The sequence below is a fragment of the Aotus nancymaae genome, unplaced genomic scaffold, assembly GCF_030222135.1.
Source record: "Aotus nancymaae isolate 86718 unplaced genomic scaffold, 86718_ANA_hifiasm-v0.15.2.pri h1tg000022l_1, whole genome shotgun sequence".
Classification (NCBI taxonomy): Eukaryota; Metazoa; Chordata; class Mammalia; order Primates; family Aotidae; genus Aotus; species Aotus nancymaae.
The window spans coordinates 23146286-23173626 of NW_026988435.1; the positions used below are offsets into that span (position 1 = coordinate 23146286).

The 27341-nt window shown below is 32.4% G+C and overlaps 1 protein-coding gene across 1 annotated transcript in view; it reads right to left on the bottom strand.

Annotated features, from left to right (window-relative positions):
- The window catches only part of TMPRSS15 (transmembrane serine protease 15), a 124656-nt gene that overhangs the window by 80267 nt on the left and 17048 nt on the right, over positions 1-27341 (bottom strand). Inside the window, exons 6-10 of the mRNA XM_012444772.2 lie at positions 23324-23359; positions 16686-16817; positions 10254-10362; positions 6818-6924; positions 224-364 (exon numbers count right to left, since the gene is read on the bottom strand). Of these exons, the coding sequence (XP_012300195.2) occupies positions 224-364; positions 6818-6924; positions 10254-10362; positions 16686-16817; positions 23324-23359 (525 nt within the window). The remainder of the gene's footprint in view (positions 1-223; positions 365-6817; positions 6925-10253; positions 10363-16685; positions 16818-23323; positions 23360-27341) is intronic.

Here is a 27341-nt window from a genome sequence, read left to right on the forward strand (position 1 = left end):
GGTTTATAAATTTTCTCAAATTGGTTACTTGATTCCTTTGAAAAATGTAAACCATTTTCTAATTTCTCATTTCTTTTTAAGTTCCAAGAAGAGAAAGATGCATATAAAAGATACTCGTTAAAAAACTTACACCATGAAAATTTTAGATTCTGGTATGTTTAAAATTTCATTATAATATTAAAGCATCTAAAAATTAAAAAGCTAAAAAATAAATAATACTTACTATTAAGCTCACTGCTGTTAAATGCTGTATATGTTGCATTAAAGCCAATATAATCACTTTCATCAGATTCTATAAGAAAGGTGGCAGTAACTTGGTTGGAAAAAATTCTTATTGTGCCAGGATTAGTTTCCCAAAGAGAAGCTACAAAATAAAATAAATAACTGTTATATGTATATTTCAATCTATTCATCTATCTATCCATCCATCCATCTATTGATCTCTCAGTTTATCAGTTGATCTATCCAAATATCTATCTGAAACCACTTAATTAGCTAAAAGCATTAGTCTTATGTTTATTTTAATTGAAATATCTCTTCTCTCAAACATTAGAAAACCTCAACTTATTATACATATTTATGGTTTGATAAAAAACGTATTTTTAATTATTAGCTTTATACACTATATATACACATAAAAGATGCATTCATTTACTGACAAAGTTTGTCTAAGAAACACCAGTTATGCAGCTTTAAAACTTAAAGTCAACTTAGCTTTGTCAGGTATTTATTGTGTCACACTCATAGGGGCTTAATCTGGATAAAAATAATAGAAATAAAGAGAGTATTCTTTGGTTCTTTATGCTTTTAATTATAGGACCTCAAAATAATACTAGGTGACTTAAGATTGTTTCTGCAGCATTTTATATTGATCATAACATTTTTCTGCCTTGAGTATACACTACTTAGGGGATTTTTTTTTTTCATTTTTGATTGTCAAGCGTTAGTATAGTACTTAGGTTATAAAAATCTTTCAAATGATGCTTTACTAAATCATTGTTACATAAAATTTGTTTTTATAAAAATGTATAGCACATAAATTTTCAAATAGGGTGATCTTGCCTCTAGGAGGGTAAAAATTGGTTTTTAAGGAGAAAAACAGCTTTAATTTTTAAATGCGTAAAGCTCAGATTTACCTAGAGTCCATGAACAGATACACAGAATATAGTGTATATGAAATATTAGACTTTCACAAGGAGCAGTTGGAATATAACAAGGCCTTAAAAAGTTTCTTAGTGGAGGTGATAATAAAAAAAAGTGTTAAGAAATAATGCTTTAGCATTTTAGTTTGACAATCTGAACAGGGCATCAGATTCAGGTCCATAAAAAATACCATGCTTGCAGATAGGAGAAAATGAACCACAGTAATTTATTGAGTTCTGAAAAAAGACACTTTTATGAACTACTGGATATCCTGTGATTATGTAGTAATCAGGAAACATTGTGATACGTGCAATGTAATTTCAATATAATCTAATAGAAAGGACATCATGAACAAGCATTAATTCACATCTTAATGTTTTCACGCCAAACATGCGTCATGCATTCAATGTTTTTTCATGAAGTCCTATATAAATTATTTAGACTGTCGCCATGCCAGCATGCATAATTGTGTAATTTAAATACTTCTCATATTGAAAACCTTTGGAATTCATAAGTATTAGTCATGTAAGGGATATGAACAGTCTAGAAACTTAGCTTTAAACCTATCTGCCTCTATTTTGCTTTTTATTCCATGGCAATGGAATTCTCTTGGACAATGACTTCTGGCTGGCTTTGAATATGGTTACTGGTTCAATACCCGCTTAGTGTGTTGGATTTCATAGTGTGTTGAATTCTAACGTTATCTAATAGAATTGCACTAGTCTAAAAATCCAGGAGCTTGGGAGGCTGAGGTGGGCAGATCACAAGGTCAAGAGATCGAGACCAATCTGGTTTACATGGTGAAACCTTGTCTCTATTAAAAATACAAAAATTAGCTGGGTGTGGTGGTGGACGCCTATAGTTTTAGCTACTTGGGGGGCTGAGACAGGAGAATCGCTTGAACCCAGGAGGTGGAAGTTACAGTGAGCTGAGATCGCATCACTGCACTCCAGCCTGGCAACAGAGCAAGACTGTGTCTAAAAAGAATAAAAAAAGTCCAGGAACTTACCCTGAGTTCCATTAACTTGCTTCAGACAAACCCCCTAAAATGGTGTATAATATGTTTCTGTAGAGATTTAATAAAACTTTCATCAGGTATTCTTAAAGTCTCCTTGAGTAGTAAGAGTCCCAGGACCACAGATCCAGTGAAAGCCACATATCTTACAGATCCAGGGAGTAATGGAGGGTAGTGGTTAAGAGCAGGGGCCCCAGCATCAGTATTTGATTGAGTCCTGGTTCCATGTCTTACTAGACTTCTCTGTGCCTCAGTTTCTTTTGTAGTGTTACAACATTTTTTCCACAAAGACTTGTGATAAGGAGTAAAAGTAATTCTCATGTAAGACAGTGACTGGTAATACTAAATGTTCAGTGAATTCTATCTTTTGCTTCTCTATCTCACCAACTAGGCTGTAAACCTTGAAAAGGATGAGATTATAATTTAGTGTTTTCTGTACCTCTGTCTTTGTTCCAAAGCATAGGAGATTTTTAATCAATATTTGAGGGCATATGTCAAGATGTGAGTAAACAGAATAATAGAATTTGGCTACATAAAAGTGACAGGGTTTCTGTTGAAAGAAAAAACCAATTACCTAATATCTTTTAAAGGATGACTTTTTCCCTAATATATCATAACAGATAACTTTTTAACATTAATTCCTTAAGAAAATCTAACATCTCCTACTAAAATCTAAAACTTTTATGAATGGCAATTTATATCGACTTATCAAGCAGTCACTTAAATGTGAATTAGCTCATCATTTCTCTACTAACAGCAAAGGTTCTGGTGAACAGTTTTGTGAAAGAAGAAAAGAAAAAGTATAATAAAGATGTGGAGAATTTGGAAAGAGGGCAACGGACAGGGAAGACCAACTTTCTGCACAGTATGATTCAACAGATCTAGTTCAAACTACTTAAACTATTCAGTTTATAAGAGTGAAAATGCTGCAACTAGAGTACCATCTTTATTATAAAAAGAATTTCTAATATATTCGACACATCTTAGTGAGTGCCCACTATGAATTTAGTATGGGGCCAAGTGCTGATGACATAGAAAAGAAATAACCAGTTTCCTCTGTTAGAAGAATTCATATTAGTGAGTTAATAAAAATAACCATAGGCCAGGCGCAGTGGCTCACGCCTGCAATTCCAGCACTTGGGGAGTCTGAGGCGAGTGGATCATCTGAGGTCAGGAGTTCAAGACCAGCCTGGCCAACATGGTGAAACCCCATTTCTACTAAAAATACAAAAAAATTAGCTGGGCATGGTGGCAGGCATCTGTAATCTCAGCTACTTCTGGAGGCTGAAGCAGGAGAATCGCTTGAACCCAGGAGGCGGAGGTTGCAGTGAGCCGAGATCACGCCATTGCACGCCAGCCTGGGCAATAAGAGCAAAACTATGTCTCAAAAAATAAAATAAATAAATAAACAAATAAGAATAGCAATAAAATAATTGTATAAGGGAAAAATGCTATAGGAGTACTGAGGGAGGAATCTTTAATTTTGCCAGTCAGTACGATTGCGGAATCTTTGAGAACTTCTGGAAGGGATGACTTAAGCAAAGCTAGTGCTTGCTAAAATAAACTTTTCCACATAATAGACCCCTATCAACAGAAGTGAATGTATGTATGGGCGCTTCTGAGTATACATAAAAGTGCCCTAATAAAATCACAAAATTTATTGAAAATGCTTTGCCTTGAATAATATTTGCATATATTAATTCCATATATGCAATGTGATTATTTTTGTTGTAGGATAAGTTGAGAATTCAGGAATACACACTATGTTTATTATGTAACTTTGACTATAGCTATGCACACTTGTGTGTGCCTCAGTATAAGCATGGCCATACACAATGTTAAGCTACAGTATTAGAAATATATTGTCAGCAGTCCTGTGGGAATGGAGTACCAGCTAAGCACTTGAGATATAAAGAATGGCATAACAACTATGCACTCAGAAACACAATTCCTAGGCTAAGCATTTTGAAACCGTTTTCAGTGTGCTAACCCAGGCAGTTTTGTTGTCTTTCCTCGAAGATGCATACAAACATTTATAGATTTTTCTGAACACTAAATTAAGTAAGCTCACTCACCATCTTCTACCCCTTTCATATGAAGTATTAATAATTATTATGACTATTGAATTTAATATTATACTTTCATCACTGCAACTTAAAGAAGACACTTTTGAAATCACTTTCCCAGCACTCTATTTTGATTTACTTCAATTTTCATAATTATTTGAAGACTACTGCACTATCACTTTATGTAATGTCTATATTTCTCTGATACGTTTTAGCAGTTAGAGAACTCTTATATCACAACTATAGATTAAAATGACTGGAAACATACCTTTAGAATTTGTTTATGCTGATTTACCCAATCAGATATGTAACAACTATTTTATGATAATAGATGCTTGTATTTCCTTATACTGTCTCTATACAATCAACTTGCCCTAAGTAAAATATTTATATTTTTCCAATATTGTACAAATAATAAGAGTATTTGAGATTATATATTTTGAATTGGAACTTAATGAAAGCAAACCTTGTAACCATGTTTCACATAAAGAAATAGCTAAAACATTTGGGGAAAGATGAGCTTGTGACTTGAGAATAAAAGTATCAGCATTATTTTCATACAAATTAACTTTACAGTTATGGTAAATACTGCTTGTCTCCATTGATTATATACTATAATACCATGTGATAAAAATATATACCAATTGGTGTTAATTCAGATAAACAAACTTTGAGTTTTTACAATACACCAGACTTTGTGCTAGATGCCAAAGGTAAGATATTATTAGTTTTCTTAGAAAAAGTTAGAATTTTTAATTTTAAAATTTAACACCAAATACATTTTCTGATATTTTTAGATTATAATTAAAATACTTAATTTTTAAAACTTCAAAATAAATTTTTATTTCAAATACCTTAAAATTAAGCAACTACCTATTATACTGTAACTACACATTCATAGATGTTTTCTGCTTGGATATTCAGTTTCTTATTACATTTTTTTATTAATTGTGCATTAGTCACATCACTATGCCTAATTATTTTAAAATTTGTTCACAAATTGCTGACACCCTAAACATCTGAAAATAGTATTTTGATAAATCATAGTGTTTGAAAAATGAGAATATCTTGTGCCTACCACTTATTTACCCCCAACCTCTACAAATTTAGATTTTATCTTCTGTAGACATTATCAATAACACCTACATAATTGGTTTGGAAGAGCATTTATTGAATCAACTCAAAGTGCTGACAACACTCCTTTACACAGTGCAAGTGAAAAATATATGCTAAAGTTTATTAATGCCACATTAGTCCTTGGAAATATTTATATGAAGTAGCCTATTTGTTCACTTATGTAAATATTTATGTTGATCATAATTTTAAGAAACCGCATTTATCAGCTATAGAAATAGATCGTGAAATAGTTGGCCCATTTTTTAAGAGCAAATGTGACTTACCATGAGTTCACATGTTTTATATATACTCATTATGATATTTGTACTTGGGCTTTTAAAGCACAAAGAGTAATTGTATTGTGTTTCAAGTCAGAGAGTTTGAGTTTAATTTCTGCCTCCAACACTTATGTAATTGTGAACTTATGGTAATTTAACATATTAGACCTCATTTTACTCTTCTGTAAAACATATTTTGCAGATTTGTTGAAAATATTAAATAAGAAAATGCACATTGATTATTCAGCAGAGTATCACACATCAATACCTAATAAAAATGAGATATTGTTAGCATATGCTTAAATATTTCTCAAATCATTAAATAGGATTCACTTTTCATTACCCACAAATACAATTTGAAAGGCAAAATTCTTAAAATAAATGATTATATAAAATTTGATCACAGGTGTCACCAACCTCATCTTAGCTCAACACTTAACTATTTCTCCAACATACGAGAAAAATAGTTATTCCCTTTACTTTATTTCCACATTCTGTACCTCATCCTCATTTTATTTCCTCCTGGAATTTTGCCCCTAATTCCACTGGCTACTGTGAATAGGTCTGTGCACTTTGGGGCCAGGTGGAACAAAGTGGCATGGGCAGATGTATATTACTAGGACATCCCCTGCCCTCTTTTCAGCTTCTAGCTCTGTCCGTGTATGATGATAAATGGTTATGTAGTTACAATATCATCCATCCACAGCTACCATTTACTGAGCCTACCTCCTGGGCTAGATAATGTTTCAGACGCTTTATTAGTATTAGCTTGCAGGAGACTGAGAAGCAGGGTGCACATCAAAAATGACAGCACCTCTGTGAATTTATAACCTATGCAATAGCAGAAACAAACAGAATAGTAATTTTCAGGAATTGTCTGAATTTGGTTAATTAGGACTAACATTTAAACAATGTATGGTAACAGATATATAATTATAATTCTTTGACAATTTTCACATAATTTTAAAGATATTAATTAGAAGACCACCATGTTAAAATATAACTGTTTATTATGAAGATCACATAGAGTACTAATTTTCTAACTTTTATAATGAGAAGCAATTCTGTTTTTTTTTCTTTTTAGTTTTGTAAGTTTCAAGTCAATATTCACTTCAAAATCAAAGGGAAAACATATTACTCCAGAAAGTTACCCACGTATTTTCATTTTCATAAGTAATTATATATTTGTTTCAACTTACCTCTCAAAATCTTGCTTGATCCTATGCCTTCATAAATATTTAATATATCTGTATAATATGTATTAAAATGATCGAAGCTCAGTTTAATGGAAAGTCCTTGGTTTACACTAAATGAAAAGCAAAAAATAGATAATCACATTTTTAGCAGTTGTCATATTTCTTAATGCATCCTAGAATTTGTATGTGTTTTCTTGTGGTGAGTACCACATAATATGATATATACCCTCTTAAAATTTTAAGTGTACAGTGCATCATTGCCAATTATGAACACGATGATGTACAGCAGATCTCTAGAACTTTTTAACTTTCAAGACTGAAATCTGTATTAGTGAATGACAACTCTCCATTGCTTAGTCCTCCCAGTCCCTGACAACCACCATTCTACTTTCATTTCCATGAGTTTAAGTACTTTCTATGCTTCATGTAAATGAAGTCATGCAGTATATATCTCTCTGTGACTGGCTTATTTCACTTAGCATAATATTCTCAAGGTTCTTCTATGTTGTATCATATACAAGATTTCCTCCTTTATGGCTGAATAATCTTCACATATATATCACATTTTCTTCAATCATTTGAAGATTGACATTCAGGTTCTTTTTACCTTTTGGTTACCGTAAATAATGCTGAAATGAACATGAGAGTACAGATATTTCATTGAGATAAATATTCAAAATTGGGAATGTTGCATCATATGGGAATTTTATTTTTAATTTTTTAAGGAACCTGCATACTGTTCTCCACAGCAGCTGTATTACTTCAGGCCTTCCCAATATCATTTGTGGAAAAGATTATCCTTTCCCCTTTATGTTCTCTTAGTACCCTTATGGAAGATCATTAGATCATATATGTGAGGTTTTACTGTGGCTTTCTATTCTATGTCTGTCAGTATGTTACAGTTTTGATTACCATAGCTCTGTAATACATTTTGAAATCAGAAAGCGTGAGTCCCCAGGTTTGTTCTTTTTTCAAGTTTGTTTTGGCTATTTGGGTTTTCTTGTGGTTCCACGCGAATTTTTGGATTTTTTTTCTATTTCTGTAAAAAACGCCATTGGTATTTTATAGGGCTTGCATCTGATCTGTACATCACTTTGGGTAATATAAATATTTTAACTATATTAAGTTTTCCAATTCATGTACATTGTTCATACCATCAAGGGGACAGCTATTAGATTCTATAATTGTTATTTACATACTTAAATGTCTTTTCTAACACAATTTATATGACTCGAGGACAGGGATTAATTCATTCATCCCTATATTATCCCTGTATTATCTAATACTTTGTAGAAACTAGTGCATTCTTATTGATATAAAAAATAATTATCCAGCTGCCAGTATAAAAGCATGGAAGGAAAAGTGTGACAGGTTCATCAGAAAATTTAAATTTGATATTTAAACTTATTTTCATTTTCAGATAATAGTGTCAGAGAAGGGAGACTTAGTGAAACCTCTATTTACAACTCCACTGTCTTACTAAAGTGTTATAAAAAGAAATGTAAATAACTCCTCCAAGTGCTTTGTAAGAACAAAGTTCCTCTGAACTCCTCAGAAAGGGAGATGGCTGAAAGAAATAAAAGTGTGTATAGGTGAAAATGTTTAAGCCTCCTTAGGCATGAGGTTGGCTAGATCATCTGCAAATGGACCCAGGAAAGGATGACAAGGGCTGGTAATACTTAGAGATTTAGTTTCCAAGGCCAAGAACTATTATGCAGATTAGTTATATTTATAAATTATTTCCGTTTTCAGTGAAAGAAATTAAGATTTTCTACAGCTTTCTACTGACATTTCAAATAAATGATAAAGTTAGCATTTTATTTTCCTAATGAACAACACTAATAGACATTTAAAAATGCTTCTTTTAAGTTTGGTGCGATAGGGTGTGTGTGTGTGTGTGTGTGTGTGTGTGTGCGTGCACACACACATAATTAGGAGAATAAAATATTTGTATATACATTTTATATATATTGTTGAGAATATTGTTTTCACCTTACATTTGTATGTTTATATATATGTGGACATGGAATGTGGAAGTGAAATGTATATGGACTGATTCAAATGTCATTCAAGATAAAGCAAAAAAGACATATAGAGGCTGTTCTCTAAACATACAAATGTAGGGTGGAAACAATGTTCTCCAACTTGGTTAATTTTTCAACTGGCAAGAATTACTTAGAACTGTCATTTTTAATTCATAGTCTTATTTTTGATATACCAATAGCATGTAGTCTAGAGCGTGAAACAATGAAAATTGTGTTTTTAGCTATATCACATATCTCACATGGGGCTGCACTCCAAATAGAAATGAAAACAAGAGAGATATTCTTTCTTTGAACAATGCCAAGTAAGTGTGTATAGAACAGTCTTTTTCTCACATCTCTTCTCTGAAATATGTCTACACTGATGATTATTTTGGGGGTCATTTCATACTGTTTGGCAAGAACCCGAGGCTCTACTTTTGAACTTTATTTAATCAGCTATTATATTTATTGCCCTAGTTTTCTAGTGAGTCATCAGAATGATTAAAATTATCATATTATAGGTCGGACTGGTAAAACATAATCCCATCTAGCTATTAAGAGAAATGAAATGAACTAACTAGAATGTAATTTTTCATAGTGAATTCTATGGCGTACTTATTCTGCATGTTCTGTTGGGGATATATGCAGTAGTTTAACAAGCAAGTTTTTATTGGAGACTTATATTGCATGTTAACATATTTAAGGCTATAAGAAGTAATATTTTTAATAGTTTTAATAAATTTATTTCAGGATCTCATATTTATGTGAGTACAAATTCTTTTTCTCCTTGGAATATCTGGAAGAAACGTAAGGCGTTCCTTGTCTGTGAAAATGCTTAGGTAAACATTAGGGTAGGTCAGCTGTCAGCAGCCTGATTATTTTGATTATCTTCATGATTGGATTGGTTAATTGAATTATGAATATGGAGGTGAAATATATATTGACTGATCCAAATGTCATTCAAGATATAGCAAAAAAGACATATATAGAGGCTGTTCCCTGCTCTTAATCTGCTGTAACTGAATCATGTTTTAGAGATTTTCACACAGTAAGTGGCAAAATGAGAAAGAAAATATTTTACAGACAAACGCAGGTGATGTGAAATTCACTTCTCATGATTTACAGTGTGTGCTGTTTGCCTGCCAGCACGTGATGAATGTCAGCCACAGAAAGAGAAACTTCCTTCAGAACCCAATGAGATGACCCCATTTATTAGATAGTAATGTTCATAACACAGAGCACTTTTTTAAAAGGTTAAAAAATGATAATTTTTTGTATAGTTTGTCAGTTGGGAGGTCTTTGCTTCATAGTTAATAAAAACAAAGATTCTTTAAAAAACTACTGAAAGCAGTAACATGTTGCATCAGAGAAATACTTTATGACTTAAGAACAGAAAATATAAGATTGTGTATTACCGTATGATCCACTGGCAAACAATACTTGATTCAGAAGGTTTTGGATAATGAGTAGCCTGGAACGACCCAGATGATTCAGTTAACAAAAATCTTCCATCACAAGTTGTGGCTGCAAAACGATGCCAATTAATGTTACACAAAAACTATCTTGGGATTCAAACTGACTGCAAGACATTTCATGGAACACTTATGGCAGAATCTTTACAAGGCTATTTTATAAAACTGAAATGACCAAACGATAACAAGATTTCATATTTAAAACTTATTAGCCATTTTCAAATACTCACACACATCCTATCATGGAGTACCTTAGAAAAGCATCGTCTTTCTAAAACCCTTCTCTAAGCTGCACTTTAAGTGTATTCTTCCATATTTGCAAGGAAATAAATATATCTGAATTGAAAACTCCCAGTTTAGACAGATAACTAGTCATTTTTTGTCTTATTTTTATAATTAAATTGGAGCTAGGTGAATTTCAAATATATGTACAAAGTGCTTTGGTTTTTGAAAATGATTAGCATAAGGCCAGGAAAATGATAGTACTGGTGGCCTGTGCAGAATTCCATCCAACAAATCTGTTAGCCCATATTTTAAAGTTTTTAAAAAGACTTTAAAGGAGCTACTCCTTTGGGAGTAGCTAGCTCAATATTTTCATACAATATTCCTGATTCTGCCTTTTGCTTTCCATAATTACTCATTTTCCTCTTTTAGTTTTTATAGTAGATTTATTTCATGAACCTCTCCTTAATGTCATGCATTATTAGTTGCCTTTAATTTATATCTGAATTCATTCAAATTAGATTAAAATCGTCTTGAAGGTATGAACCAAGAGCTATTACTTATAGATTTTTGTTTTTTTAATATGCAAAAAGCCACCTTGATTTTCACAATTTTTAGTCTTTCTTACATTATTTTCCTCCTGGTTAGTTACTTGGCTATGTTGACACAATATTCTAAAATTATGACCCCTACGATGTGTTCTTTATCTCTGCATATTACAAACTCTTCATATGGAGACGCATTAATGGAGGATAGAAAAATCAAAGAAATATGTCAAAGTGTCATTTTTGGAATCTGAGTGTTTAGAGTAAGCTACTTATAAATTGAGCTATGAAAAAGCTCATTGTAATATTATAAAATGATTCTATCAAATTACATGACACAAGCTATTTTATGACAAAATACTTTATGTATATAAAAATAAACAGATTAAAAACTAGATAGCAAATAGAAACCTTAACAAAAATTTCATGTTTTTATTGGGTTTTTGCTATTTTTGGCATATATTTTTTTTAAATGAGTAAACATTTACTCTGATAAGTTAAGTTTATTATTGAAAGTCTACTTAAAAACAACGGCCTAGGAATTCATTGCTAGCTTATGATTTGACAACCTGATTCCCAGAAGAAGAAAAGAACGAAGAAATAAAGAACAGGAAAAAGGAACAAAGATAAGAAAACAAAAGATAATATTTCAAGAAGCAAAGATTAAATTCTGAACAATGCAGCATAGATCACTGGAAAAAAAGAAAAATTGTGGTTTGTTGAGTTAATTTAATTGCCTTATGTATAATAATTACTGCAACAAACAAAGAAAATTAAGGCTAATTTTTCATGATTTGAAGATAAGTAGTAAAATATGTGACTTTTTAATGGCTTGCTAAATAATTTTCTAGTTGTAAAAGCAATTCTCTTTTCTCACCCTCAACTTTCTTTTCCACTGTAAACCATGCCAAAAAAGTAGGGTAATTAATGACTTAGATTCAAAGACCATAAAAACCAAAATGGTATTTGCTTGTATTTGATGTGATATATAAAACTTTTAAATCACAGTTGGTCAAGAAACAACATGGACTCAAAATTGTAGGACTTGTGGTAAAGTCTGCTGTTACTGTAAAGTTCATATTTGAGTTATACTTAAGGACCAATGAGGTAGAGTGCTCAATCCTATCAGTGCTAAAATACAACTGCTAACATTTACAGAGTGTTTACTATGTGCCAGTCATTTTCTAAAGTTATTTTATATGTATAAATGTAATTTGCATAACAACTCTATGAAGTTATGAGGGAAACTGAGGCATATTTGGGTTAAATAATTACCATAAGGCCTCCTAGCTTACCAGCAACAATTCAAAGCCGGGCAGTCTTATTCAACTGCATACTGTGGTATATTGCCTAATATTACAATATATTTATGTATCTATCACTATCATGATGACATCACTCACATTTTGAACTAAAAAGCAGGGTGGAAAAGCATAAATAAAAAAAGAAACAAACATTTTAAGAGATTTCCATCTTTTTCAGTGTTCTTAAATTTAAAATATAGATCACATTTGCAATAATATTCCAGAATAAACAAGAGGACGGGGGGGCGGGGAGAGAGAGAGAGAGAGGAGAGAGAGAGAGAGCAAAACAAGATCCCTTTAAGAATTTGTAAAACCTGTTTGTAAAGCTGATAAAAGTTTAGTCATCATTCATTCCCATCTATTCACTACACATTTTTTGGGAAAGGTATCAACAGCTTTGTGCTGCACAACATGAGTCATGATTTTCCAAAAAGCTGAGTTATGTCACTAGTTTCAAAGATGGTTCTATGTTTGAAAAATCCTGTTTCAGTTCTTTCCTGAGCATATGACTAAACTACACTTCCCCAAATCCCTTGCTGTCAGATGAGGTCATGTGACTGAGTTGACCAATGAACGATTGTAAAAGTTACTGTGTCTGTTTCCAAATATGGTTTCCAAATTTATCTGTAACATTCTTCCTTTGTCAGTCAGCTGGTTGTAAAGGATCCAGTGCAGGACTCTGGGGACAGAGAGTGACAAGTAAGGAGCAGGCATCCTGAACGCCTACATGGAGCACAGCCCTTTGCCATCTTTCTTTCACCATGATATGGGTGATAAATGAACTGTTATTGCCTTAAATTGTTAAGATTGTTTATCATATTATTTAGCCTGTCCTAAAAAATATGATCAATTTTCCTGTCCTGTTTTCTATCATGTTACTAAGTTTTAGTGGGAATGGATAGTCTACAGGTCAAATTCTGCTCTAATTAGGCTCTAGTCAATTCCTGCATACAAGTAAATATGGAGACTATTTCAAAAGGTATTTAAAATAAAATTATGGTAGTATTGAATTATTTCTAATAGCAAAGTTCAGAATGCCAAAATATTATCATTTCAAGATAGAGGCTTGTGTAAGGTGCTTTCTTATACATTTTAAAGATTTAATTTCAGGACGTTTCTGGAGAACCTAATAGTACAAATGACCATGAAGCAGGATAGGTTTGTAGGAAAAAATAACACAGTTGTGGATGAGTAGGATTGCTGGGTGTTAAGATTATGACTTTTTAGACTGTGTAGTGCTTTCTAGTGCAGCATCAGAAAAAAAATTCTGAGTAGAAGATAAATGAGCCTGTCAAATAATAGCCATTCTATTGCACTATCAGAAACGTTGCCTGAAATGGGATGGAATTAATAAGGGTATGCACTTAGGACTCACTAAGAGCTCCCTTTGCTGGCTCAATATTCACTAACTATGTCTTTGCTCATGGCATTGAAATCTCCAGGATATATAAATCAAACATGATCTATGCCCACCCACCAAGCTCTGTTATGCATACACACGTGAGGCATACAAACTATGAGAACACTTGCCAACTTCCAAAGAGTTAAGCATTGGCTTAAATGCTGTGAATCAGCATCTTTCCTTCTCATAGGTCAGCTAAAAAGTGAACTTTCCTGCTGATATAATTCTAATCAGAAGAGAAAACAATTTAAAGAAATCTTGGTTAGCTATAGTCAGCTGTAAGTGTGCAAACCTAAATAACTAAAGACTAAAAGGGAAGCTGCATGAAGAAGACAACATTAATAACACAAACCAGAATCAGAACTCACAGCTGGAGCAAAATGTGTGTAAATCAATGAGAGAGAGTAAAGGTCAACTTCCTATTGGAAAAATTATCTTAAATTAATTTTATAAATTTTTCCCTGAATACAGACTGATGGATGGGGGCTTTCAGGTGGAAATAATGCTGCTGGAAGTTGGAGTTGGTGCTGAAGTTCACTAGGCTTGTGGACTGACCACCATCAATGACTGAAGTAACTTAAAATGAATAAAGCAACTGGTAATCTTGAAATCTCTCTTGATAAAAAAGACTGATTTAAACAATTTTATCCTACACATAATTTGAATTTATTTAACAAAATAGACACAATACTTTCTTTAAACAACAGAAAAGAGAATCAAGAAAATGGAAAGTGACAGTGTGCAGGGTTGAGAGTGTTGGTGACATGAAAGGCTGGTAACTACTAAGTTTCAATAAACAAAAAAATCTTCACATACTCGTGTAATAATGCAGTTTGACTATATTTTTTAAAGCACATTTAGATGATTACTTCCATTCTAATATTGAGGCTTATCTCTTGAATTTAGCATGGCTCAGAAAAAATAATTCATTAATTCATAGCATTAAAACTTATTTTAGGACAAACTATTGCACTTACATGATACTCCTATGGTTCTTTTTTATATGTACTGATATTAGTTTATCATGAATATTATGAACTCCAGAGAGTAATAACAAAATAATATTTTTCAAATATTTGATCATATATTTTGTTAGTTATGCCTTTTCCTCTATTTAAGGATATAGATCATCATTTTATTGGCTTAAAGCCATGTGTCTAAGTTGACGTACCCTATTATTTTTGAAACAGAAATGAGCATCACCTTTGTTGCCTCATGATGGCACACTTGTATCATATTCTCCCTGAAAAGATTTTAGAAAATGCCTGAAAACCATAGCAAAACAAGAACACTGCTTTCTTCTTCTTTGAGTAACTTAGTTATATAAAATAGATTTAAAAATATTCTGTAGACTGCACTTTCTTCCAATATGTTCTGAGTGAACTTCAAAGTATGTAGTTAAACTTTAAAGGTCTGAATTTTATCCAAGAATATTTGAAAGAGATTGCTTAGTGGAAGTCTCTATAGTAGAGTTGCCTTTTGTGAGTTGTTACTGGGAAACAGACCAACTGCCTGGCTTTTAAAGTACGTACTAAGTGGAGAGGTAGTTTTTAAAACTTTAGTCATTATTGGAATACTCATCTTCCATTAATATCAAGCAAGATTAGAAAAATGTACCAAATAATGGAAAAGTTTAGCAAATAGTAACTACAGTCTTCAACACACTTTGGGCACTAGTTGTATTTATGGTCAGTTTTAAAACTGATTATAAGCCATACCAAAAAATGTGCAGTTAATAATTTCTGTTAAATAAAAAAATACAGGTTAGACTTATCCAAATACAGCATCTCCCCTTATCCACAGGGGATATATTCTAAGAACTCCAGTGGATGCCTGAACCATGGGTAATAGTGAACCCTGTATCTACCATGTTTTTCCTATACATACACACCTATGATAAGGTTTGACTTAGAAATTAGGCACCATAGGAGATTAACAACAATAATCACTAATAAAATAGAACAATTATACCGATACACAGAATGACGTGCAATTTTATTCTTATAGATTGTTTATTTCTGGAATTTTCCATTTACTATTGTCGCCTGTGCTTGACAATGGGTAGTTGAAACTGGAAACCTCAAATAAGGGAGAAGTATTGTAGTTCTATGTGGAAATCTTCTTCAATGTGTTACATACAAAAATAAATTACCTATTTAGATACTGCTTTCTAGTAAACTTTTCTAAGTGGAATCCAGCTTTAAAAAAAAGAAATAAGGCAAAGAGTAAATATGTTTAAATCAACTAGAGCCATGCTTGGTATATGGTAAGTGCTACTTAAGTGCCAAATAGTAATAATAATAATAATAGTAAAATAACATTATTGTCATTAACACTCAAAAAAGATGCCAAAATATACAAGTGAAACACAGATGTTTTACTTATGGGGCATTAAGTTCTTATTCATATCTTGTTTCCATTATTTATAGAACTACAAGAGGCAAATAAGAGCAACAATCAAATTTTCAAGATGGTTCTCACTGAGTTAGGTACTGTTAAAATGTTGAAAGCAAAAGACTGATATGATAGTGAAAAAACATGAAAAGAAATGAGAATGTATATAGGAGAAGAGACGAAAATTTAGCAACACCCATCCCCACATTTATGACAGACATTGTTAATCACATCTTCCTTTCTGTAGTGATCAAAATAAATTCAAAAAAAATTTCTGTTTAATTAATCAATATGTTTAGTATTATTTATTAAGTTTAGAAAAATATTAATACAATTATTTTTAGATTTTGTATTATATTATACTGTTCTTCAGTAGTTTCAGGTCTCTGAGATTAGTGTGTGTGTGTGTGTGTGTGTGCGTGCGCGTGCACGTGCACGCATGCATGTTTGTGTGTCCACAGTGAGGTAGGATAAAACGGAAGGGGAGAGAATAGGGATGTAAACTTACCACATATTTTATTGTCTTCATCAGAACCATTTGGACAGTTTAATTCTCCATCACAAAATAAATCAGCCGCTATACATGTTAGAGCATCAGCACAAGGACTTGAACCAGACGGGCACTCTATTGAGACATTTCCTTTAAAAAAATGACTGAAATTATTTAATTTCCAATTGATGAGATATGTACAGTGTTAAAACATTTAATATGCTTTTTGCCATTGGGGTTGTTACTGATAAGTATATTCTTTAACTGCCATAGAAATATTTATTTCATTTTAAGATCAATCATTTGTAAAATCAGAGCGTTTTAAATTTTGAAATTTCATGTGGGGCAATTTTGGAAAGTTTATTACATCATCTGCAGCATCTAGCAGCCACTTAATTTACTCATAAGCTTATTATTTGAAAACATAGTGGCTTAAGTCAGCGTTTCTATTTTGTAGAGTAAATTTACCAACCAAAGTCATTTTAAAGTAAGATAAAATACTTAAAATTCCCAGTACATTGCGACATTAAACAATGAAGAAACCTGATGGCTATTCTATCTCTTTTTCCCTTGGGTCAGAGATTCTTAGCGGGTACACTGTAAACACACGCCTTCAGGGTTTCATGCCATCTTCTGGAGGGAATCTGAACAATTTACCCCTCTCAGCCTGTCTTGACATACTTGCCCACTTTCATTAACTTAAGTCTAGATGCACCAAGAAACACATTTTACTTCTAGAAATTAACTTGGAAAATGTAAGAGCAATTCTGAAAATAAGACATATTCTTACATGCTCACAAGATAAAGACTTTTTATTTTATTTTTTCAAGCCAATGTGGAAATTTGAATATTTTTGCCTCTGAATACAATAATAGTGATGGTGCAAAGTTTTGAAAATCTTTAACTCAACAGCATTATTTTTCCTTTTTGGTTATTGTTCTTAATCTTAAAGCCAGAACTGCATTGCCATCTACTGGGTTTTAAAAATATGAAAATCTGTAATTTCTCCTTCTGCTCTATAAAATTAATTAGCAAAATAAATATGCTCATGTCAATGAATCTACTAAGTTAATTCTTAATTAAAAACATTTATAGATTTTTGCTGAGTATACATAGAACTAAATTAGATATTTGTAACTGGCTGTAATTAAAATGAATATAAACCAATGGGAAATTCATGGAATACCCATCTAAAATTATAGGACAGAGTAAAGATCAGAGCCATTCTCAGATGACAGAGTACTCCTATGTAGGAAAACAATAAACAATAATAAAAATATTATTTACTAAACCCAATTGCATATACTTGTTGATACATAAGAGCAATTCATCAAAAGTCATTAACCATTGAGCTACTAATCCAGAAAAGGCATAAAATTTGATAGAATCTCTTTTAAATGCTTTATAAATAAATAAACTTAAAAAAGAACTATACTTGAAACTGTGTCTTATTTTATGAGTAGCTAATAGACTTCCAAGTATTCAGCATTTCAAAGACTAGATTTTGGGATATAGCTAGGAACATAAATTACTTTGACTGTCCTAATGCTTCTTGTGGGAGCTTCACTTTCTGATGCGTCACATCTCTGTTTATTATCTGTTGAACTCTGGATTGAACCTCAAAACCACACCAGCAAGTGATACCCCTTGGACTCTATTGATCTTATGAATAATCATTTATTGAGTCCACAAGTATTTATTTTCTGCACATTTTTGTCATGGAGTTTTAAGAGATGGAGATAAAAGAATGAGTAAGCAGAGCCTCCCTCCTTTTGTGAAGCTTGAAGTTTAGTGGAGGAAACGGTTTATTTAAAAATAATTTTTTTAAGAGAGATATTTAAAAAGTGCTATGGGAGCACCAAAGTTTAAGTAATTAGTTTCCTTCTAAGGCAAGAATTACAAACATCTTTATATAAGTGGTCATATTTAAATTAGTTTTTGAAGAATGCCTAGAAACGCACCAAGAGGAGAGCCGTATGGAATGTATTTAGTGATATGTCAGGAGCAAATCAATATATGGGAAACAGATGAGTCTCACTAACCTAGACGGCGGGATGTTTATGGAAGGCATAGTAAGAAAGGAGTTTGGTTCTAGATTCTAGGGGACCTTTTTATCTTTGTTAAGTGTTAGAAATATTTTTCAATAGGCAATGGCATTGAAAGATGTTTACATATATGTGCGATATGACTAGTCCATGTTTCATAAAGCCAATTGTTGGACCATGTGAAACATCACATGAATAAGACCACTCGAGAAGCTGTTTCAATGGTCCACGTGAAAGCTGATGAGGGCTAGAACTCTCACAGTGGCAGAGGAAATGGGACATGGGCTCAATTGCTACTTACAGGTAAAATTGATGATCTTCACTGACTACATGTGTTTCTGAACAAGATTAGTGGAGGTGGAGAATGGAATGCTAAGGAATTGGCAGTTGAATGACTGGAGATGCCAATTCTGTCACTATGGCCATTAGTCTCAATACTATTTATGAGATGAACAAATTGTGAGATTAGAAACTGAGTCTAGTTTGAAGTATTTTGACTTTAAGTTGGAATATTAAAGTTGGAATCTTAAGTTGCACTCTGTATCTCTCCAGACTGTTTCATAAACACTCTTCACTTGACTTGGTCCATGAGTAACAGAAGTTTCCCATGTTAAAACTAATACGGAAAATATGAATGCAATTTTTATACAATGGTAGTCTGTTTTAAAATTTTAGTCAACTTTTTTTTTTTACTGAGTCTTCTCTCTAGCTCTCTTTCATTTTCTACATGAATATACATGATTACAGTTTCCAACAAAACCATCAATTAAAACATCAGCTGTTACACCCAGCCAGATGCCAGTTTAATTTAAATGGTTTTGCCCTCTCAAACTAGAGTTTTTTGACTTGAGTATTGCTTGCTTTGCATTTTATTACCTAATTTTTGTCCTAATATTTCTTTTATTCTAAGAAGTCTATGCCAAATTGTGAAACTATTCAAATTTCATTAATATTAGGCATTATTAACTTCAGTGGGAAAAATGCACTTGTTTTCTGTAATCTGTGTGGCATTTTACCTTCAGGACACTGACTTTTGTCATATGATAAAAACACACCAGTAAATTAGTATTACTTGGAATTCAGAAAATAGAAGGCTTTAATTATACATTTGTAGTTGTATCATGAAAAATTCATGATGATTACTTCAGAGTGATCCAATGTCAAAACAATTTCCAGTGATCTGGCACTAGGAACCCCCTGTGCCTGTTGAAAATACAGGCTCTGTGTTAGGCATTGTGGAGGGTAAAAATAATAAAATCCATTATTTTTTGCCTTCCAAATAATTTGCAAGAGATGTTATATACAATATGATAAATCGAAACCATGGTTTGGAAATCATAGATTTTATTTTCCCTACTATTTGAAAAGGGAAAATAGTACTTGGTGGCCAAAACTGTTTAAGACAAATTAAGCCCAAGATCCTGATAGCTTACTCAGTAGAAGCAGAATCTTCATCCATGAATGTTTGCCTTTAGAGAAAAGTTTTATTTCACCACACTATATTGGAAAATAGGCATCACCTTACAGAAATTCTCATTTACTGTGATAGAACAAATTTAGGTTTTTAAAAAATGTATTTTAAGCAAGACTATGGATTTTCAATCCAATTGAAATTATGGTAGAAAGATTCTTTAGTAGTCTTGATGCCTTAAATTAGAGGAGAGTGCTTAGCAATATAAATGTTGTTTTCTCAAGTGCAGAAAAAGAATAATTCCTAAAGTCACAATACATTTGGTGTCAGATAAAATCTCTGCATCTCAGTCTTGAAGCAATTAAATTGAGGAACATAATTCTACCTTAGGTTGTTTTGGCCCAATTTCATGTTTTTCACTAAATCAACAAATTATTCTTTGTCTTCAATCCCCAAACTCTTCCACACGGTGGAATTGTAGCAAGAATACATTTTTTATGAGATTGAGAAAGGCCATGGTAGTGAAATTTTTGTTTTCTGTAGCTATTGCCCACACAGTAAGTAAAAAAGGACTAGAACAGCTGTAGTCTAGAAATCCCTCAAACATGGGAGCAGTTGCCCAAAACACCCTCTCTAGGCACTCTGTCGTGGTCCAAAAATTAATCTGTATTATGTCACCTCAGTTCCAGTCCTTCTTCTCTAATGTTCTAAATGGGTTAGTAAAACTTTGAGGTAATTGGCAGCAAAAGTTGTTGAATGATGGAGCATAATCCTAATGGACTTTGTACTATTATCACACAAAAATTCTCTTTGGCAGAATTTATAACAGTACTAATACCAGGTATATGATGCATGCATTTGTTGATTTTTCTCAAACTCTGTCTTCCAGGCATATAAAAATGAGAATAAACTTAACATCCCTGGAAGGCATATTCATAATAAATTACTGCTTGGAAAATTCAGTTTTCACGTTTAATTGCTTCATTCCCCTCTATAAATATATAGTATCTTGCTGTATGAGAGGAATAAATGGGAAGAATGATTGGGCAATCATGTAGTACATGGATTCACTAAAAAGAAAAAGAATATGATATTTCAGCACTTACTTACCTTATAATAATACTTTGAAGATAAAGGTAATCCAATACAGTCTCTCATAACAGGAAACATTTGGAAACAAAGTTTTTTTTTTTTGGTGAAATAAAAGTTCAGATGAAAATGAACGTTACCAAGTAGAATAATCTTGTTTTAAATTCAGGGTTTTTATGAGTTTTCTAAATAAAGAATCCAAATGGTTTTTTTGTTTGATTCTGTTTCATCAAAACTCAGAAGGGGGAAGGAGTAGGGATCTAATATTGGCGGTGTTCCTTCTACTCCTTCTTTGTGGGAGTCACCATGTTGACCATGGGGCAGTGATAGCCATATTATCTCTCTTTCAATTTTCATGATCATCCTCCAAGAAATATATTTTAATCTATTTTTCAGATAATAAATTTCAAATAGGCTAGATAGCTTGCCAAATACACGTAGATTGATTGATGAAATTAGGTAATGCATGAATTCACCCATGTCTTTTTAATGATTGAGAATTTATGTTGCTTTTTGATATTTTTTTGACTATTGATTATTTATACAAAATGTGAAAGACAGGGCTAAGTGTACACTGACCCTCATTTCTGTAGTTTAAATGTAGAAAAGAAGATTTCTGCTTCACTCACCAGGAGAGAAAAATATGGGTGGTATACTTTCCCATGCTCTCTGACCCCTCATTCATCATTTCCTTTTTTATCCAGAGGAAATTGGGCAGATGGTTCAGCCAATTTTTTATATTTTTAACAGATATGTCTTCAGAATAGTAAGGGAGAAAACCTTCTTTTAAGTCCAGTGATGTCTTGCTTTATTTAAAACATTCTTTTCACCTAATTCATTCTACATATTACTATTAGGACATTTTATACAACTAAGAAGACCTTAATGGCTTTGTGTTAGATTAATCACTCAATGAACCAATAAACAAATAGAAAAAGGGCATTAATTTGGATACTTGTTACTGGCTTTCAAGGTTTTAGGAACACATTTTTCAAAATATATTTAGCTTACTTACTCAGCTTATTTTTAGACCAAAGGAATTAGCTATTATCAATCCCAAAAGCATTGGTTCAAAGTGTGTTGGAAGGGGATTTGAGAGGCTGTAAATATTTTTCCACATTGGAGACAAGAATGTGGGCTCAGTGGCAAGTTTTTTTTTTTTTCAATATGGTGTGCTACTGTTTGGAGGTAACCTAAATATAGCTGCAGACAGACTTATGCTATCATAATAGATTTTTATGAGTTTTAGAGTTGTGATGGCTTGTTTCCTAAAGCATTTTGATTGATTCATATATTGCTTTGCTTTTCAAATATTACATCAATAATTTTTATTCAAGAATTATTTATCCCTACTAAGAATGGCATTTATAATGTTACAAATGTTTTCTCTCTATGTATATAATATTTGATGTGAATTTTAATAATGTAACATGGTAGTGGTATTGTTGGGAGCTGATTGAAGATCTACATTATTGCCTTTATTGAATTTACTTCGAGGGATTAGGGACACACCCAGGACATTCTATATGAAGATTAAGTCAGGACCAGAGAAGGTACTTCAGTTGATTGAAAGACAGAAGCACAGTGGACAATTTCTAGAAATACAGAGAAATTGGCACACCAAAGATACATACTGAGAGTTGGCATAAAGTAGATATTTAAAAAAATTATTGAATGAATGAATCTAAGGCCACTTTGGTAATTCCTTGGCCACCAGTACCATGTTAACAGCAGAAAGCAAGCATGTCCGACTTGTATGCAGAGAGAATAATCAAAGGAAAGAAAGTCCCTAATATCTGATAAAATCTGCTTCCTTGGTGGAAAACCTTTTGATCCTATTGGTGACATTCTTTTCAGTAGATAATGACAGTTCTGTTACTAATAGACAGAGGATAGGAAGGAACTCTAACAACTCAGGCATTAGGCCTCAATATATTGTTTACTTGGTGAAATCTTGGGCTAAAATTGTAAACTTTTATGGTCCTGGTTTCTTATCTATAAAATAGGTGCAATATTAATTGCTAAGACATCAGAGACTTCTCAGGGGCCTAAAATAAAATGTAAGTGAAAACTTTGTTTCAAAAGATAATAATAATATTATTAAAAATTACCTGGAGTTGCCGGATGACTGGTGGTTATTAGGTTGTCTGAAAAATAAATTATATTAAAATAATGATTATATATTTAAAACTACCAGGAATTTATTATATATTCATTCTATATAATATTTAACTTAATAATTTCAAAAGTTATTATGAATTATTAGTGTCTATTCATTTAGAAATATGTGATTTATATTTGGATCTAAGAATAAATCTTTTATGTTTTTGATTATTTTTAGAGTTGTAGAGTAGAAGTTTTTAGATTTAACTTATCTTTTATTTTCTAACTAAGGAAGACAAGGTTATTCAATGATCAATAACTAAATATGAGGATTCATTAATTTCATAATGACCATAGACTTAAATGTTGCAGGTGAGTTTGATGCTATTTGAAAGAGAAGCATGGGATATGCTTAGACTATGGGCTTTGGTACCAGAAGGAACTACTTCTGATTTCTGAGTTTGACACTAATAGCTGTGAGACCCTGGGCATCTTACTTATTACTTAACTTATTCTTTCAAATGGAAAAATATCACCACCTCTCTGCAAAATCATTCTGATAATTGAAATAGGTAATGTTTGTAAAATGTAGTACCTGGCTAAAGAGGATGTCTTAAAAAATAAGACTTCAAATATGATAAAAATGGTCATGATGTTTATACCAAAAGTAATATCTTCATAGTTTTATAACTATGAAATTTTGATATTGTAGTTTGAAAGATGGGGGTGAAGAAAGTGCTGGAATAGAGTAGTTAACATTAAGCCTGGATTTTCCCTTCCGAAGTGCAAGGTCTACTGAAAGCCATCTTTCTTTATCTGAGGCTTAGTGACCTCACAGTTGCCATAGCTTTATCACCAGGGCACCATAATTGGAGAGCTGTTTATGGAGATGTTACACACACACACACACACACACACTCTCTCACACACAGACACACACACAGACACACACAGACACACACTCTCACACACAGACGCACACACAGACACACACACTCATATCTTTCATATATATGTATATAAAGTTTAAAATATGAAGTACCATTGAAATTGGAAATGTGTATTCTTGGCATAAGTGGTGAGGCATTAGGAACATTGTAATATTATGAACTATGTTTTTTCTAACCAAATATAAGCTTCTTACAATTTGATATGAAGACTAAATGCCTAAGAAATAGCTGCAAGAAAAAAATGTATATTTTCTTAATGTCATAGAGTTTGATGATCACTAAGTTATATTTCTAAAAATGTCATAAACACTCACCTGAAGTTGTTGCAGGGCTTACTGTAGAAAAATTCTCCAAAGATGCTGGAATAAAGTAAAGTTGATTTGACACATGGGCTTGTTACATAAATGCATTACAAAACATTGAGTACAACTTGAATATTCATTCAAAGGGCATCTGATCCTTTGGAGTTCCTATTTTATCCCCTCCCACGCTAAATCTTCCTATTCATTATTTGGTTGTAATACCTTTGATACATTTCCACAGTCTGCATATTCTCTGTATGCAATTTACTTATGCAAAAAGTTTGCTTTATTTTGTATCTATTTAAGAAATATATCTATTAATCATAGTTATATAGAATAATTTACATTTTAGCCAACTAACATGACATGATGCAACACATCTTGTTATACCTAGAACCACTTGTTTTATGCTAAAACATATGAAGAGAACAACTGCAAAACAATCTTTCACATAATTAATACTTCCTTGGAACTAAGTGGTTTATAAGTAAAAAGTGCTTTTCACATAAAAGACAAAAGCTGTTCCATTGGTCTATATCTCTGTCTTGGTGCCAGTACCAGACTGTTTTGATTATAAAGACACATGCACACATATGTTCATTGCAGCACTGTTTACAATAGCAAAGACCTGGAAGCAACCCAAATGCCCACTAATGACAGGCTGGATAAAGAAAATGTGGCACATATATACCATGGAATACAATGCAGCTATAAAAAAGGATGAGCTCATGTCCTTTGCAGGGACATGGATGAATCTGGAAACCATCATTCTCAGCTAACTGACACAAGAACAGAAAAACAAACATGCATGTTCTCACTCATAGGTGGATGTTGAACAATGAGAACACATGGACACAGGGAGGGGAACATCACACACTGGGGTGTGTTGGGGGGTGGGGGGGCTAGGGGAGGGATAGTGGGGGGTGGGGAGGGTGGGGAGTGGTTAACATTGGGAGAAATGCCTGAGGTAGGTGACGGGGTATGGAGGCAGGAAACCACCGTGGCATGTGTGTACCTATGCAACAATCCTGTAAGTTCCACATATGTACCCCAGAACTTAAAATATAATTAAAAAAAAAAGACAAAAGCTGGCAATTTTCTTCAAACTTTAACATGTTTAATAGTTTTAAAAGTATAGACTCACCTATCTATGCAAGATATAAAGAAAATCAAACATATCTCATGAAAAACCATCATGTGGTGAATGTTTTTATTCAAAACTTCATGGATGATAGGTGGGCTAAGAAGTATATTCTCTTCTACTAACTAGGTGTTTTATTTCAGCATTTCATCATTTTTGAATTGTGTTGGTTCTACGAAACCTATTGAAGTTTTGTAAATGATACATGGTAGAGTATTGATGAAGAAGGTAAAATAAAATTTTTGTAGCTTTTCTTAGAGAATGTGGTTTAATTTTATTATATTTGACAGCGTATTATACAAAAATTCAAGATATCTATGAAATTCTTAACTAATTTTAAAATTTTATGAATTCAAAAATTGACATAATACAAATGGATATTAAACTGAAATACCTACAATTTAGCTTGGTACTGTGTTTATAAATGTGTTTATACACAATTCAACAAATTAAATGTAACTTCTGCATGTTGAGAATATTCTTGGGCTGATGTTGCAATACAGTTTATTATACTTGTGATACTAATTCTAAATTAACTCAAAGGATGTGGTTTAATTGAATAAACATATGCTTTTAAAAAATCACAAACTCTATTCCCCTAGAGAATCCAAATATCATGAAAAGAGGTTTCAGCATATCTTTCAATTCGCTTACCAGAACAGACCACCAGAAACAAATGCACATGCTAATAAAGATAGTAAGATGACAACTTTGTGGTCTATTGGAAGATGGGGGAGGTGTATGGGAGGAAGCAGAGGATCAGGAGAAATAACTAATGGGTATTAGCCTTAATAACTGGGTGACAAAATAATCTGTACAACAAACCCCCATGGCACAAGTTTACCTATATAACAAACCTGCACTTGTACCCTAAACTTAAAATAAAAGTTAAAAAAATAAAAAATGAAAATATTCATTTTTCCATGCCAAGAAATAAAAAATGACTATGAAAAATATCAGTCAACATTGTTCAAAGATAAAAAATTACAAACAAGCTAGTATAAAGGTTAAGAGCACAGACATTAAGATCAGACCACAGAGGTCAAAATGCCTAAATCTAAATGGCTGTGTGATTTTAGGCAATTTACCAAAGTGTCTGTATTTTGGTCTTCTCCCTAATTTGGAATTAGTAATAACATAACATAAGAGGATTAATGTAGAGAGTAAAAATGTTGATAGGTAAACCACCTGTTCTAGCTAATAATAGCCAGTAGTTTTCAGCTCATCTGAATCAAAAATTCAAAATAGACAGTCTCTGCTCCAGCAGGTATGACATGAGTCCAAACCATTAGTAGAGAAGGACTAAGAATTAACCGTCTTCTTAAGAACAGGAGCTGTATGATGTTGCAAGATACTGAATGAAAGAGGAAACTATGCTTGATGAAACAATGCTCTGAAGAGAAGCAACTAGAGATCTCATATTTACTATTAGAAAACAAAAGCAAAATAAACAAAACTGCATGTTTTTATGTATTTAATTTAGAGGCAAACACACCAACCGTTCTCATTTTGTAGCACAACTACTTCAACTAGTTGAATAGTTAGGCTATTTAGAGTTTCTCTTTATTCTTCTCGGTGTAGATATTTACGTATTGGCTAACCTTCTAAAATCCATTTCTGAATTCCAAAATGT